The sequence below is a fragment of the Gadus morhua genome, chromosome 19 (genome assembly GCF_902167405.1).
Source record: "Gadus morhua chromosome 19, gadMor3.0, whole genome shotgun sequence".
NCBI classification, from domain to species: domain Eukaryota; kingdom Metazoa; phylum Chordata; class Actinopteri; order Gadiformes; family Gadidae; genus Gadus; species Gadus morhua.
This window is the reverse complement of record NC_044066.1, coordinates 20,183,910-20,202,119: the sequence shown is the minus strand read 5'-3', so window position 1 is coordinate 20,202,119 and position 18,210 is coordinate 20,183,910. Positions and strand designations below refer to the sequence as shown.

Below are 18,210 nucleotides of genomic sequence, written 5' to 3'. Positions count from 1 at the left end.
CATATCCGGAGAGGGATTCCCTGGTGGGGTGTTTGAAGTCGATCCGGTGGATGGGGATATCGAGTAAAAAGGATAGTGCATGCTTAGACATTAAAGGGGAGGGGGGGAGGAGAGAGACAAGCCACATTGAGGTTGTGACATCGTAACCGCTCTAACACAACGCACACGGCGGCGGCATTGTGGTCGGGATGTATTCATCATCAAGAAGAATGTCAGCTTCAGGAAACGGCTCGGCCTCTGATTGGACGGGGGGGTGGGCCACGTGACCGGTTTTCCCAACCGGAGTTTCCACGACAGCTGGAAGCCGAGCGGGCACAGGCGCGTCGTCGGTTTCTTTGAAAAATAACAAGGACTATCCTCGTTTCAACACCTTCAAATAAACCCCGTCTGGCATGGGCGACAAGAGGAGTCCTACAAGGTAACGACCGAGTTATTACTTCCTCGATAGGCGAGCACGAAAAACGACAGCAACGAGCTAAAAAAAATCGGAATTCTCTACGGTCGCTCTCGCTCGCGCCCTCCCTCTCTCTCTCTCCCTCGCGCTAAATGCCCATCTTTAGTGAGTGTGTGTGTGTGCGCGGTTTCCTATGTGTGTGTTTTATAACCGTATCGGCAATTACAATGTCGGATCACAGCGCTCGGGTTGTGATTTTCTCACCCGATAGCCTTTCTTGTAGTGTGTAACGCATCCATGGCGCTGCTATACTATCACCCCTACTCCGGTGATGCGGATATGAATTAAAACTCACTATTCCTGTCTCTTTTCTCCCCGTCCCCCCTCCCCTCCTCCTCTCTTTTTGCTGGGTTTGTTTTGTTTTAAAGGCCGAAGCGTCAACCGAAGCCCTCCTCAGACGAGGGGTACTGGGACTGTAGCGTGTGCACGTACAAGAACACGGCGGAGGCTTTTAAGTGCATGATGTGCGATGTCAGGAAAGGCACGTCAACAAGGTAAGGGACCGCCGTGCGAAACGATCGCCTTGCATCCGACTCGATGCATGCACGGTGTTTGATTTATTGTGATGTTTCCCAAAGGGGACGTGCAGTACAATCCTCCGTTTGTTTTCTTTTAAAGGACCACGTATGATCGCAAGTGCAGCGATTAGTTCTTGCGTAGCGTTTTCCCCCGTGTTTTATGTGCAATGTTGTGCATCCCATTTCTGTGCGTGTGTGTGTGCGACCGTGTTCCGTTTTAGACCGTGGGAGTGATCGATCGTAACCAGTGATTCTTTCTCTTTTAATCCTTTTAATCCTTTTTTATTATTGTAGGTTGTTGCCATATTTTTATACCCGGCGAAATGCCAACGTTGAAACTGTTAGAAAACCAGTCAGTATGCATTCTGAACAAGCGTTTATCCCTTTTTATTACTCTGGAGAAATCCATTGCCTATTTGTTCAGCTACAAATTTGATAAACACAGAGACACCTGCTAGGGGCAACAAATATAATTACCCTCCAGACCTTGGCAGCATCCACACATGTATTTACCAGAAGTGTGTGTGTGTGTGTGTGTGTGTGTGTGTGTGTGTGTGTGTGTGTGTGTGTGTGTGTGTGTGTGTGTGTGTGTGTGTGTGTGTGTGTGTGTGTGCGCGCACATTTCTGTGCACTACTATGTTCTCCCAAATGCAGCTGACATTTGCTCTAGCCAGCATATCGCAATGAGTGGCACTTAAGTCATGATCATAATGTGAGAGAGAGAGAGGGTGGAAGAGATGGAGGGAGGGAGGGATCAGCTCAGACTGTGGAAAACCTCCAGGCTTGTAGGCAGAGGTGAACCTGACGCTCCTCTTCAGTGCATAGCTGTGCACCCCCCTGTATGTTTCTCCACGGGTCCCCTCCACCCACTATGTATTCCCGTTGGTAATGAGTGTTTGCATTCTCCCCCGTTTCCTGTTAATTTGCCTAACACATCGCGCCTCTCTTCATTGACACCCGGTGATGGGCCCTCTACACACGTTGGGTCTGAGTTCACACGCAGCAGGAAGTGTGTGCGCAAGCGTTGTGCGTTTGTGCGTGCGGCGTGTGTGGGAGGGCGAGTTGTGAGCCGAGGGTTGTCAGAACAGCTGCCAGACAGACAGCCATGGCTCATTACTATGCAACAGCTTTATCAGCCTGCTGTCACCTGACACACGTACACACACACACAGGCACAATTATAACACACCGAGACAATTGTACAGTAAATGGGCATATTCTTAAAGGGTGTGTGAGAACCAATTCACAAGATGCATACAGACACACACTGTTATGCACGCAGAAGATTGAGAAGAGGCCACCCGTTGAAATAACAATCTCCTGCACGTTGTTGTTTTGGCGTGGCGTTTACCTCAACAATCGGTCTGTCTGCCTGCAGGCTAAATGCTTCCCTGAACCCCGCCATGTGTCACTACTAGGTCTGATGCCTCCACTCACAGTACTCCTCGAGTTTACCTCCAGGATAACCGAATGCGCCGCTTCTTATAAGGGCAATCACCCATAACGTGTGTCCCTTTTAGGGTGGAGAGAGGACAGATACGTTCACCCTGAAAGCTAACTGTAGCCGAATGGCCATCCGGTTGGTCGGTGGTCCCTTTCGTCGAGGCGTGTACCGCATTTAAAACGAGTAGAGAAGTGCACCTTTGAGAATCTGAATAATAATTAGCTGCCCTATAAAGGGGTCAACTGCCCTAACATAATAGTGCACGGTGCATATTTAATCGCTGAATACATCTACTTTGTCTCGGAGGCGGTGTCGAGAGACGCGGTCCCCCCCCCCCCCGCCTCCCAAGACAAGAAATGTACAAGTTAAAAAAAGAACGGCGGCTCACTGTAACCGTCGGCCCTTACCAACCACCCCTAAAGGGCACACAATGGCCCTTATTCACCTGGGGGCCGTCATGGCTCTGTCTTGCTTCTCAAAGCTAGCTGGGAGCTGGAGCTGAATTCCGCATTCCTGCTCTGCGAATATTGCCCCTAGACCCCGGCCTGCCACCTCATCGAGTATCTGGTAGGGTGTATTCTCGGCTTGGATCGACTCCCACGTTTGAATAGGTTCTGGGTTTGAACATGCAGGGTACTTGGAGGCATCCTCGAGCCAGACGCCCTAATCCCCAACGCTGTATTGGAGAAAATGTTAGTTTGGCTAAAGGCCACTAGCTGCATGGCTAGTACCAACTAGTTATAATCACAGTAGCCTACACACACATCATTAGCGGTCACACCTGGCAGAATTTAATTTGAATGTGTAGTTACTGCATGGCAGGGCTAATTCTGTGTTAATGAAGGGAAAATGGAAAGGGGGGGATGTAGAATATGGTTTGAAAGTTAAAATGCACCACAAAGGATGAAGCAGGATTCAAATGTATTCATAATTATATAGTGCGAAAAAAGGTTGGACTTTTCAATGTCATTCTTTCAATCATGTTTGCTTTTCATAAGCCAAGTATTGCAGGCTTGGTTAAGGCCATCAGTGCAACCTCATAAAAAAACTCACACAGACACACACACACACTCTCCTGTCGGGTACTTGTGACCACAGCTAGCTTAGATGAGCGTCAATGTACTCCTCAAAGAATGGATGAATGGATCCATTCTCGAGCACCGACCTCCCAATGAAAATAAAAAACATTCTACCCCGGAGCGTGGTTGATTTGAGAGGGAAGTAATCCAAGACTGTGTGTGACTCCACTGCTTCTTCTTCTGAAAAGGCCTGTCCCTAAAACCCATATTCAATCAGGGTCGACCGACCAACCCAACCCGTCCCGGGACTCCGACACACCCCTCTCCGGATGAGTCACCCAACGGATGAAGGGGTTAACGAAGCCGGATACATTTCAAACTGGGGGGGGGGGGGGGGAGAACAAAAAAACGGAGAGAAACAATCCAGTAAACAAACATTGCGGTTGCTAAGTGCCGTTTGAAATCTGAAGTCCTGGGAGTCGACAATTTCCAAAAGCGCTCACAAATCGTGCTGACATGAGAGGCATGCGCCAGAAGGAAAAGAAGCAACTGGGTGTGGGCCAACAGTTTGCGTTTGACCTTCTCTGGTGTCTGTCTACACAACACCGGCATTGGCATTGCGCAACCTCTCCTCCCTGTGAAGAAAGGCCCACCAAAGACACACACACTTACTCCTGCTTTGATAAAAACCCGATAGGATGATGGAGGATTGTGTCTGTATATTATTTGCATCAGTTCCACGAGTCACGACGGTCGGTGCATCGAGGTGCGCTTATCAATGTCAGAATATTTTTTACGAGGAGTTGAGATTTTTATATTCTCAACCGTTAACCTTGCTCATTCTTCCTCTATCTTTACCTTTTTCACCCTTCCCAGATTTTATAAAGTCTTTCATATCTTCCCCCCTCCCCCCCTGTCTCTGTTTCTATCCCTCTCTCTCCTCTTTTTCCTTTCTCTGCTGCCTCTATCTCTCTCGCTCACCAGGGGTTGAACTTAACCTGGGGCTCTTGTGGTGACAGATTGACTGATGTGCATGTCTCTCCGCAGCTCAACCTGAACACGCATAAGCCGTCCTGGTTGGCTGAGAACACGGCCCTGTGTGTGTGTGTGTGTGTGTGTGTGTGTGTGTGTGTGTGTGTGTGTGTGTGTGTGTGTGTGTGTGTGTGTGTGTGTGTGTGTGTGTGTGTGTGTGTGTTATGCACCCATCCTTTTTAAATGGTCGTTATTGTTGGATTTTTCTGATGGACACATAACGATTTAAGGGTGAGGCACTTGATAGCCGAGTGGCTTGTTAAAACAAATCCTTTGAAAATGATTGCACGTAGACGTCAAATACAGCCAGCTGCGAAAATCGCAGACAAGCAAAAAGCCTTAAAGATGACAATGTTTAAAATAGACAAACATAAAAAATATTATGCTATCTTTTTCATTTGCATTGTTTGAAAGAAAGGAAACTACAATGATGTACAACCATTTGTGCTTAGGACTCATTACAGGGATCCAGTTTTCAGAACGAGTCCTCGAAAAATATTACATTATGACCGGCTATTGAACTGCACCGATTGCCATCATACGGAATCCTATTTTGATGAACAACGAACTGCCGTAGGCCATTTCCACCACGGGGATCATTCTCAAAATATCACCCTCAAAACTGTTTCAATATGCAAAGAGACCAGTGTGTGCGTTTTTTAAAGAGCTCCCCTGACCCATTCGCTATCCATTTGTAAATCGACTGCATAGCTAGAAGCTAGTGAGGTAGTATACTGACGTTTTACCATTTAGTATTTAGCAGGCACTTGTGCCACTTGCAGTGAATTTGGATGACGTTGGACACCATTAAGGAGCTGTGTAAGAGGTTAGGCATCTTGCCCAAGGCTGCAGAATCGGGGTTGGAACCCGAGTACCTTTTTTGGCCTGGGGGTTGGAACATCCTTTACCCCCACGAGACTAGCATGCCGATACATAGATCTGTTTGTCCAGAGTCATGAGCAGTGGGGGCCTCAAAGATTAAAATCAGGCGTTGCATCAGAAGAGGTCCCATTACACAATGCTCTCCCTTACAGAATATAAGCAACGACTTTTGGGCCAAAGCGAATGAAATCGCTGTGTTTGTTCGCCGACCTGCGGTCGTCACAAATCGGCTACTTTCATTAAGTGCCTGATTAATCAGGACATTAGCTGAATTCATCATCGGTTATGTTGAGTGCTCATTCGCCAACTCTCAGGTCCCCCCCACCCCCCATAAATCCATCCCTAATTCTTAAAAAGAAATAAATGAAATGAGTGGCGCAGCCCAGACAATAAACGATCAGATTGGGCTGAACTGCTCCGTTTGTGTGAAGCCAATTGCTCGTATTACTCATCCGGAATACAAACAGCAGAGAGTGGGAGCCGGGGACAATAACGGCAGCGGTTATCATGACACGCGCACGCCACACGAACATACTCGCAGACGCGCACATACTCACAGCCGCGCACATACGAACACACACACGCGTACTCACAGCGCCACATGCACATACACACAAACACACATGCATGTACACACAGCGCACATGCATAAACATGCATACACACGTGCATAGCATACACACAACCACACACAAACACAGGTGTGCGTGTAGACACTCGCATGTACATATACACACAAGCGCACGCACAGACAAATCTAGAGAGACTCGCGCACATGTGTGACACACATTAAAATCAGTATTCGGTGCATCAGTGCCACATAGTAATTATGGGCTTATCACGTAGCCATAATCTTGGGAGAAAGAGGGAGAGAGCCAGAAAGAGGGAGAGAGCAAGAGAGAGAGAGAGTGTGTCTGTGTGTGTTTGTGTAACAGATGGCTCTCAATGTCCTGTGGTTTATGACACCGTCTACCGCCCCCACACACACACACACACACACACACACACACACACACACACACACACACACACACACACACACACACACACACACACACACACACACACACACACACACACAGTAACATGCTAAAGCAGGGGGAGCCATTAATCATCGAGTTGGATGAGCTCCTGGGAGCAACACAGCCTCCAACTTATGGATGCTGCCACATGTGTGTGTGTGTGTCTCTCTGTCTCTCCCCCCCCCCCCCCCCCTATTCCTTATCCATAAACATATCAGTCACATTCATCTCGCGCAATCACTGCAGAGGATTCATTTGATGTTTCCATTGATAACTGTGAACACCAATGTGCTGACTTACATCATTGGCACAAACTAAATTGCCTTTTTTTTTTAATGCGCATTATACAATCATTTATTCATCTATTCGTGTGGTTTTTTTCTCCCTCTGACGGCAGATTTACAATTTTTCAAATGTTGTGTTTTATCTTGCGTGTAATGAAGAGAAAATGTGGGGAAAGGTGGAGGAAGAGGGAGAGCGCGCACGCGCAAGAGAGCAGTCTGTCCGACGCGGTTCGTATCCGTACGGACGGATGGCGTGCAGACATGAGGCGTCGCTGACGGCTGAATGAAGGCCAGGGACGCTCCAACGGTCCACCTGAGGGCAGGTAAAGGTGGAGCGCAGCCAACAGCAACCCAACACCGAGAGCAGCGCTGACGCCCAGCTGTTAAAGCAGAGCTGCCCGCCTTTTGAAATGCGTCCTAACCGTTACACATCTGGAGGCGGCATGTGGCTCAGGAGGCGCAGCGGGTTGGCTGGTAACCGGAAGGTTGCTGGTTCGATCCCCGGCTCCTCCTAGCGTGTGTCGAGGCGTCCATGAGCGAGACCCTTAACCATCACTGCTCCCGACGAGCTGGCTGTTGCCCTGCGTGGTTGACACTACTGCTGCACGATTCGGTGAAAAAAGTCATTGCGATTATTGTGGACAATATTGCGATTTGCAATTGCGATTTAATTAACAAATAGTGTCATGAGTCTACTTGCTTGGTTATCAAGGAAAATGCACACAGATTACTGATCATTTTAAAATGTTTCTTCCTCAACTCAAACATACAAACTTAAACTAGCATAAAAAAAATAAATTAAAAAAAATAACAATATTTTACAAATTAAAGAAATAATAAAAAATATATCTTTGTCAAAATAAAGGCATTTCTGCAAATTTGTTAGGTTTTCTCAATAGTACAACTAAATAAAATAAATAAGAATTTCTTTATTGTTTTATTTTTTATAAATCGCAGCCTTTTGCGGTTATACAATCGCAAAGGCTGATATTGCGATTCGATTAATCGTGCAGCACTAGTTGACACCGCCGTCGGTGTACGTATAGAAATGGTTGTAAGTCGCTTTGGATAGAAACGTCTGCTAAATGTAAAATGTACTTCTGGAGGGGCCCTCTACTTAACCGTCGGGTGTGTGAGGTTGTTGATAAGCTGTTTAAACGGAGGCCCGGGAGAAGGCTCGTGAGTTGAAGTGGCGTTCCGGTTCCATCGCACATCAGTTTCCGTTTTCATACTTCCTGTGAGAAGGTTAACAGTCCGTGGTGCGAGAAGGACGTGCGTATGAAGGACGAGGAACATGCCAAGCATGACAACGACGACGACCGGGAGAGTGAATAGAGTCTTTTGACGGAGAATTTGACCAAGCAATATCAGAAACCTAACATAATGCGTATATCCTCTCTATCGGATGTCCTGCCCTCTCACTCGTCGCTAAACCCATGAAACAAACCATGCTCTACCCAATAACGCACGCTTGCAGAAAATCATTCCTTGTGAACGCCTGGTAATGTGAGCTGAAAGTGAATTTCAAATGTGGTAGTGCCCACCCCAGATGTTTGCTATGCTCGATGGATTGATTCACCTTCCAGCCTACCCAGTGGACCAGCGTGTAGTTATTAATATTGACAAGGCTTGTCACGGCTAATCAACATCACAGAGGGTGGCTAAAATGGCGGGTGTTTGGGGGGGGGGGGGAGGTTTTCTGTTGAGATCTAACATTGTTGTTGTGTTTTTTCGGTGTCGTACCGGGTAGTGCGTAGATGGTGCCGCCTTCTACCTGATGTCGGTGGAATCAGCCGCGTTTGTGTGATGCGCTAACTGGTCTCCAACGTGTGATGGGGTGAAAGGAAAGCTGAAGTAAATAAAAGGGACTCGGACATTGTGGGCCAAAAAGAGAGAGGTTAAGGGAGGGAAACGTTCCAGCGTCAGCGGCCGTGAGCTATCGTTGTCTGTCATTATATGGGCAAATCTTCCTCTTTTCCCGCGGTTTAAAGATGGAAGCTGCTTGTGTGATGCGTTCACTGCTTCAGAGTTGCAAATAGATCGGATTTGACCAAAAGACGTCTTGGTCGGTACCGCTATTGGTTCATGTTTTCACCATGACATCATCAACAGAGGCCATTTTAGATGAGAATAATCGTTTTGTTTGAAATGAAATCAGTTGGAAGTTGATACTGGCCGCTAACGTCAACCATTTCCACACCAGCTTGCGGTACAACACATTTTTGATGTACAAGGATACTCGAACGCATATAGATCCGAGCAGCCCCGGAAAAATAGTTTTTGAATAATAATATCTCAGCAGAATCACACATGTTTTGGTACATTCAGACCAGCTGATGATCTCACGGCCCTGCGGCGTTCGTTTAATCGTCCTCCACCGTTCTTCCCAGGCCTCCCTCGTCTCGCCCTGTAATGGAGAACGCGCTGCGGACGCCCAGTGCGATCGCAGCTTCCAAGCTCACAACGAGCCTCCATTAGCCGGCTGTCCTAGCAGACGCCGTGAACGGCGCTCATATCGATCGGCAGCAGCTCTGTTTCCACACACACACACACACACACACACCGGGACACACACACACACACACGCGGTATTAATGTCAGACAAAATAGCTCCCTCAACATTAACATCCACCGCCCAAATGTGCAATTGACACACTCACACACTGCACACACACACACTGCACGAGGTCCAGCATGGACGCCTGAGGCATACACTCCTAGATAATAACCACTTGATTGGGTTTACAGAGGCAGCTCTGTTTTGTCCTTATGCTCCAGCCCAACCCCAATATTATGGTCTGTGTGTGTGTGTGTCTGCGTGCGCCTGTTCATTTCCACCCTCAGGTCTGACACATCGGCTGGCTCAGTAAATATCTACTTCATCGCTCTCCCACTTGAGGATGACGACAATATGTACAAAATAGGATCTCATGTTTCCTCCCCTCTGGAGTCCTCAAGCGGGGGGGGGGAACAAACAAGGAATTGGAAACAAACTCCAGAGCCACGCTGGATGCTGATTGGCCAGGAGCGGGCGCGATCGGCCGCTTCCTCGCACGCACCGGCGAGGATGTAATCAAAGGTAGCACGCCACAGACGGCACTCTACCCCAGTGCATAAATTAGACAACAGCCCTTGAATTCATTACAGACGGTAAATTATGCATACGCAGCCACAAGTCATTTTCAAGGGCCACCCGGAAAAACATTTTCCACCTCGGTCGCTGGCTCCGCAGTGTGCGTGTTACGGAACACGTCGGGGTACAGGCGATGTGTTATTGGTCGTCTCTGATCTTATTTATAAATATTCATATTTAATTCATATGGCTGACCTGCATATTGTGTAGGCTGTGACGCAGTTATTCCCCATCTGGGATTCATTAAGTACGTCTTCTTATCTCATGCGAGTTCTTGGTTATGGCTCGTAAAACAGAAACCATAATCTACGCCTGCACTGCAGACCAAGACCAAGAGTAGGTCTTTTGTTTTTGGAGAAAATGGCTCACACGGTTTACCACAGAAGAATAAATATTTGGTGGAAAGTGATGAACGTGGGAAACGAAGCCACAATCGGGTACTTTTTCATTCTGCTTGGCACAAAAGTTTAAAAGTGATAAAGAGAGAGAAAGAGAGGTTTTTTTTTTTGGTGTGAAATTCAAGCCGCAAAATGACGTTTTTTCTTCTGCTTCTTGGAGCAGAAGTATAACAGCGATAAAAGATGGAGAGAGAGATCTCAGCATCTCAACTTGTCAGCAGTTTTCATGGCATATTAGCAGATCCTCCTCTCGTCTCCCTTCCCTGTCAGACGGTTATGTAGGCCAAGAGACACCATTTGCATTTCAGTTTGGCCTTGACAACGTCTCTCTCTTTCTCTCCCTCTCTCTATCTCTCCCTCTCTCTCACTCTGTGTTTCTGCGAAATGAATCACGATTCCCCCTAAACCCAGGGAAAAAAGTGGGCGAGAATGATTGCGATTAGTTTTTTTTCTGTGTGTAGTTGGCGGGGTAGTGCCTCTAAGAGTACAGATGGAAGACTTGGTTTCTGAACTAGATGAGATCCCTGACAGCAAAGGAAATCACCCTTCAACCGTTAAAAAGTAAATCGCGAAGGGCTTGGCACTGCTGTTTTATCCGAATTGTGTGTTTGCTGTATGTATGTGTACGCGTGGACGACTTTGCTGGCCAATGGTGTGCTTACTTTAAACCTGAACCCTGTTCTCTAGGTCTTATGGTCAATACTAATGAGGTAGAAGACCAACCTTCTTGCCCATAGAACATGAAGAACCTTTCATTCAGTTGATTACATGTGTGATGGTTATCAAAATTTCATAATACGGACCGGCCACCAAAATCACCATAAAATGCTGTAAAGAGCATACATATTTATTACACAACTTTGTTGAATACTCTATTCTGATTTGTCAATTAAGGCCTTCAGCTGTCTGTGTTTAGTGAGTAGCAGACCGTTGCTATGACCAACAGACCGTTGCTACGGACGCCGTTTCCAACCGTTAAAAATCGAAACGGACAATCATCTCTTTTGCGAAAGCAATAAAATCTTTTTTTGGAAATCAGCGAGATCATTTTTCGTCGTTGTACTCTGGGGACCAATGATTGATTTCTTTAATGAGTGGCCGTGTGTAACCAGCGGGATAACCTAAACCCAGCGAGCCCAGGCTTTATCGCGGAAATAAACCCAGACGGGGGGATGCAGACCGACCCCCCCGGGGGGTCTTAAATCAACCCTGAAGGGCTGATCACTACCCGGCCTGGCTCTACCCTATCCCTTACATATGACGCTGGTAAACTGCACGGCTCTGACTGCAAGCCAGGGTGGCATGTTAGCCATTTAACAAAATAGTGACGACGAGCTAGACCAAATCCCCTGCTTTTGATCGTGGACCGGAGGAAAAAAAACAGCGGCTGGTATTTTTATCGCCCGAGTGTTTTTCTGAATCTAGTGAGGAATCCAGCACACTGTGTTCCGTCGTCGGAGGTTCAGCATGGCTCGAGGCCTCATCTGCTCACTCTTGGCTTTGCGCGCGTGTGTGTGTGTGTGTGTGTGTGTGTGTGTGTGAGTGTGAGTGTGTGTGTGTGTGTGCGCGCCTGTCTGCCCACATTTGTCCTCACTCACACATCTCGGCCGGGTGCGTGTGTGTATTTATGTTTTATTTATACCTATCCGCAACAAGATAGCTTGTGTGTGTGTGTGTGTGTGTGTGCGCGTGTGTGTTGGTGCACGTGGAAATGAGAGATCACTAAACATGCAGGCGGTAGGTACTATGTGCACTCCAAACAGATGGCTCCTTTAACACACTGGCATCACCACCGTTGTACTGACTTCCCCTGGCGAACACACACACACACACACACACACACACACACACACACACACACACACACACACACACACACACACACACACACACACACACACACACACACACACACACACACACACACACACTCTGAGAGAGAGAGAGAGAGAGGCTCAGATACCCAACATTCACACATTGTGCACCATTGCCAGCACAATTACATAACGTATCATTTTAAGAGAGCGTTTGTACATGTCGCAACAGAACACCACGTCAGGGAACACTGTGTTTAATCGCATCCAAAAAAGAAGCTATTATAGGCAGCTTGTTGCCCCGGGATATGACGCAGATGCCGTAGTTATTATGGATTATAACCCTGTTATGAAATGCAAACACACACACACGCACTGGTAATCTGCACTGCATTATTGCGGCACTGCATGTTTGAATTGGCTCCATGTCCTTTGACAGCTTACTGCAATATGTATTATCCATAGGTTTTGTTTTGTATGAAGTATGGCTGTGAGGTCGTGCACACACACACACACACACACACACACACACACACACACACACACACACACACACACACACACACACACACACACACAGCTGTACACACACACACACGATTATGCCAGTATGAAGATTGTGCTTTGTGCTTCGACTGAAATGTGTTCAAAGCCGCCCCATCCAAATGAGCTACGCGTCTGTAATGATTTTTTGTTTAATGAAGATCTCGTATGAAACGAGCACACGCATGTTAAGCACAGTGCTAACCCGGTCAGTACGAAGATCCCTATATATAATTGAATGCCATTCATTCAATAAATCAAGAGTACTTCCAACACTGGCTTTATATCGGAGCTACATGTTCACTGCGATTTCTCCCTTTTTAATAATTTCACCATCTCTCTCCACCTTTGTGTCACTCCATCTATCTATTCCTTTCATTCTTTCCCCGGCTTATTCTTCCTACATTACCACCCACCTCTCTCCATCTCACCGTCTCTCTGTCCGATCTGCCAATGTTTCTCATTATCACCTTTTACTGCCATCTTCTCTCTTTTTATATCTAAATATGATATATATATTAATATTTCCTCAAACCACTTCTCTCTCTCTCTCTCTCTCTCTCTCTCTCTCTCTCTCTCTCTCTCTCTCTCTCTCTCTCTCTCTCTCTCTCTCTCTCTCTCTCTCTCTCTCTCTCTCTCTCTCTCTCTCTCTCTCTCTCTCTCTCTTCCCCCCCCCCCCCCTCTCTCCCTCTCCCTCCCCCTGACAGGAAGCCTCGCCCGGTCTCCCAGCTGGTCTCCCAGCAGCAGGTAACGCAGCAGTTCGCCTCCCCCACGCAGCCCAAGAAGGAGAAGAAGGAGAGGGTCGAGCGAGAGAAGGGCGAGCGAGAGCCCGCGCCGCTCAAGAAGAACGGTCACAAGAAGATGAGGTAATGGACGAGCCACGTGGGCGTGTGTGTGGCCAGTGCTACTATGGGCTTATGTTTGATGGTGTGTGCGTTTTTAAATGTGTCTATGTTGTGTTTTTGAATGTCTGTGTGTGTGTTTTTGACTGTCTGTGTGTGTGTGTTTTTGAATGTGTCTGTGTGTTTTTGACTGTCTGTGTGTGTGTTTTTAAATGTGTCTTGTGTGTGTTTCATTGTGTTTGTGTGTGTGTGTGTGTGCGTGCGTGTGTTGCATCAGTTACCATAAATGTTTTCAAAGTGAATGCGCTCTAGAGATAATATTATTGCCACATGCAATATTAATAGTATGCTTGCACACTGATACTTAATTACCGTCTCATACTAGCCGTTGCTCTCGTTGTATTTCTGTATTTCTAAAATAGAGAACATCCCCACCTGGAAATATGTCTCCATGGGTATTGCAATGCCCCGAAGCTAAGCGTACAAGGACAGCTTAATGAATGCGTCGGATCCGTTCCAATCCGGGTTTCATTTTTATTTTAAAATTGAATTGGAGGATCAACCCCTCGAGAGGCAGCATCTCGTTTTCCAAGAGGGTCCTCGGGCTCAAAACATGGAAGTTATCAGACTACCCAATAGCAAACCCTCCACCTAATAACATCAACAAGGATATGCACATAAAGGGCTCTCCCACCGTCCCACACCTACATCTGCTAAAAGCGTGTTTTAAATCTACTCTGATTGAAAAATGAAATCAAATAAATGAACAGAACCAAATAACGTGTCAAAGTATTGTGTGTATTTATAAAAATCTAAAACAAGAGCAAGCAGATTCAAGGTGTTGAACGATGCAAAGAAGTCTTGAAGTCACGACGCAAAGTAAATCATCCGAATGAATTAGGTAAATCATTCCTGTCTGCTGCTTTCAACTTGAAAGCACCTCGCCCAATTTCTTTAAAGGTTCTAGCGACAATAAAAACGGTGGTTGAGTGTGTCTAAGTGAATATGATGATCTAAATGGCACTCAAAGCCGTTTTTATGTTTAGTAAAGGATAGTTAAAGGAAATGCATTTTCAAACAAAGATAAAAGTGTCTCTGAGTGAAGAGGCCAGTTAAGTGTGTCGTACACAAAATGACGATGCCCTTGAAGGGAAACCTCAGGACAAACATACAAATATGATTGTAAACTACTATAGTTTAAGGATGAATCCGTGTTTCAAAGGTGTTCTCGTATAGGATATCGCCATAATCAATAATGGGAAACACAAGTTGTCGTCGATACTCAGAATGCAGCTCACTATTGAACCATGTGACATTGATTCTGATAGCCCTCAATAACCTCTGCTATTCTTGGTGTTTGAGTTGATTAGCTGATCTGGCGAAAAAACAAGAGGGCAAAGGAACTCTGTATTTGAATATAAATGACTGTATTAATAATAGTGTCATAATAATGAATCTCTGAATCATTCAGTTCCCGCTGAATTTATGTCAACAGCATGTTGGACGGCCCGCCTGTTATTTTTCCCGCCGATCTCTGAAGCGAGATTGAGTTCAAACGGGTCATGAATGTATTATGATCCAATAATGTATCGTATCCACGGTCTCTGTTTTCATCTGGTTGAAACGCTTCACAGACTCTTCCTGTTTTGTGACAGTTCTTCTAAAGGCACCCGGTTTATGTTGCAAAACCCATTTTTGTTAACAGCTTGTTTTTGTTAATCGTTGAAAAAAATAAAAAGAAGTAATGCAATTTAGCGTTTGCATGAAATCATGTCGGGACAGCATTTTTGGGGGGGGGGTTTCGATTAAGATCTTAATAGCCATAAGCTGTATCTAAATCAAACTTTGGAAAATGAACCGCAACAACAATTGCATGAAAAATAAAAAATGAAAATAAAAAAAAGAATATTTTTTCACTGATAATAATTGTAAAAGAATAAAAGCTTTTAACCCGTTCCTCGTCCGTCTCCACCCAGGCCGCGGTTAAAAAACATCGACCGCAGCAGTGCGCAGCACCTGGAGGTGACCGTGGGCGACCTCACGGTCATCATCACCGACTTCAAGGAGAAGGCCCGCCCCTCGCCCCCCAACGCCTCCTCCACCCCCACCAGCGTCCCCGCCCCCACCATCACCACCACCTCCTCCTCATCCTCGTCCTCCTCCTCTTCGGCCGCAGCCGCTAACGCCGCCGCCGCCGCCGCGGGCGCCATGGACCACCACAGCCACAACGGCTCGGGTTCGGAGAACACGGACCGGGGGGTGTCACGCTCCTCCTCCCCCCGCGGCGACGAGGGGGCCTCCGTCAACGGGGAGTCCCACTGAGGGCCGGGGCCGGGGGGGAGGAGGGGACGCCATCTTTCTTTTCTGTCTTTCTTTCTTCCTTTGTTTCTTTCACCGCTCTCCCTCCTCTTCCCGTCGAGAAGACTGTACCTCGATGACCCCCCCCCCCCCCCCCAACGCCCACCCTCTCCACCTCATTACCGTAACCTCTCTAGCCTCAGACGCAGGCTCTTAAGTTCTGGGGATCCCGGGGAGGACATCTCTGACCCTAACCGTCGTCAACGGCGACGGCACACGACTCCAGAAACGGATTCCACCTACGAAACTTTACTTTGTGCTCCTTTTCCTTCTCTTTTCCTATCCCTCTGCCCCCTGACTCAACAGCGACTAGAACATTTGGGAGAGCTATCTCTTCCTTTGAGTGTCGGATGATGTTGAGGGCGACAGGGGCCGTCAGGCCTTTTGGGGCGGACCAGTCGGGGAAAAAACCTCCCAATGCAAGCTTTCCTCGGACGTGCGACTGTTATAAGGGGGGGGTGGGGGTCAGGACTAATGGCAGAGGACAGCGCACCGCCCAGGTCGACGCCCCTTCTCACGGACAGCGTACTGTAACTCATCTCCATGAGTTACGGTTTAAATCGGGACGTGACCAGAGAATCGCGCCGCGGCCGTCGACGTAGAGCTGCCCTCGCTGACCGGACCTTTGTGGAAACCCCTCTTCTTTTTGCCGCCAGACCTCGCACGACCCCTCTCTTGATTGTGTCCCCGAATATATCCCCAAGAACGGGTTTAATCTTCCCACACAAGCCCTTCCTCAAACCCCCCCACCCCCCAGAACCTTTACAGTCCCGAGTCTCCTTGTTCCCCCCCCCCCCCCCCCTTCTGCTCTGGAACCTGCAGGAACCTCCTCTACAAACTGCACAACGTGCCATAGCGACACCAGCATCGGTCGTCAGTACCCCCCCCCCACACACACAACCTGGACTTCATTTAAAAACTAAAAAACATGTCGTACTCGCTACCGACTTTCGTGAAATTTATTTGTGTGCAACTGGGGTACACTTGAGTGCTGTCAGGTCCACCTGTCCCTTCCCCGCCCCCCCCCCCCCCCCCCCCCTTCCCCCACACCCCAACCCCCCCGCAAAACAAAAGAAATGGGACGAGCCGACATTGACACAAAAAAAACAAAATGGACGCCAGGCGGTGGAAACGCATCCGAGCGCTCGTGCTGCAAAAGAACCCGCGGGGGTTTGGGCCGGCGCCGCCGCCGTCTAGCGCAAGACCAGTGCGACTGAAAGCCCACTGGTGCTGGCACACTTCTTCCCCCAGTGGACCCAGTGGGATACGCCGGGCGGCGACGTGCTTGTACAACGGAGAGTTGCGACAAAAAAGAAAAGGAGAAAACTTTGGATTTGTTCTCTTCCAAAAACTTCGCAAAAAACGGACCCTTCCGGACAAGCACATTACGTAGCTGTATAGATGAAATAGCTTGCAATATGACAGACTTCAGAAAACTGTTAAAGTACCACTTAAATGAAATGTTACGGTGGGCGGTCGGGGCGAGACATTTTTTTTTTTTTTGGTTTGGAATACACTACACTCTATTGTAAAAAAATAAATAAAAAAAATACAAATAAGACTAATAAAAAAAAATAAAAAAAACATACATATATTACACTGCAACTCTAAATCACACTGTCTAAAGGATGGCTTTTGAAATTGTAGAATAATTTGTTCCACAAAGTGTATTTCTATTGTATTACAATGTTTTATCGTGGGTGTATCATGCATTAAAACCAGTGTTATCGTCGAAATGTTCACTTAGTACAGGTCCTTACTGTCAGGGCATGATGACACATTCCCTGGAATATAAACGTACGTACATACGAGAGAAACGCTGCCTTGTACATTTAGGATGATATCATTTGATGTGTTCTTCTAATAAAACTAATAACCAGGTATCGGCTGCGCCATACTAGCTGGGACTAGTAGTGTGAGCTCATGAGAAATGTTTGAAAATATCATTTGCCTCGAAAATGAAAGACATTTGTCATTGTTCGGAAAAAGCATTATCATTCATTCTTGAGACAAGTATGCGACATTTCATTTTTTTTATTTTATTATTTGGTTTTTTGACATGCTCTCCTCTTTCAACTTGTGTCGATTTAATTTAGTAGGCCTACATGTCGAAATAAGAGTGACTAAAGTTGTGTGTTTGCATCTTTCGTTAGTCTGCTATTGTTTTCTTTCTCACACATGCACAGATTCGGGGAGTTTTCGGATCATATTGTCATTGTCATGTCAGCATTGATAAGATGTATCTGAAATGCTTGAGTTTCAAGCTTCCTCAACAGCCCAAAACAAGGAACAGTGCAAACAAGTAAATAAAATTAAAAATTTAAGAATCTTAAAACAAAATGTAACTTTGATTGTCTTTTTCTCTGGCTCCATCTGAAAATGAATGAAGATCTACTTCATCACTATACTTCCATTTTTTAATACATGCTTTTTAACATGCCTCCTCATGGCAGCGAATGGGCGTTTT

The 18,210-nt window shown here is 46.8% G+C and overlaps 1 protein-coding gene across 1 annotated transcript; it reads left to right on the top strand.

The window, feature by feature from the left end:
* Positions 1-123: 123 nt before the first annotated feature.
* Positions 124-18,083, top strand: yaf2 (YY1 associated factor 2). The gene is made up of 4 exons (XM_030341703.1): positions 124-418; positions 823-948; positions 13,251-13,409; positions 15,362-18,083. Exons 1-4 carry the CDS (start codon positions 393-395, stop codon positions 15,705-15,707), a joined length of 657 nt encoding a protein of 218 aa, XP_030197563.1. The 5' UTR covers positions 124-392; the 3' UTR covers positions 15,708-18,083.
* The last annotated feature ends 127 nt before the right edge of the window (positions 18,084-18,210 follow it).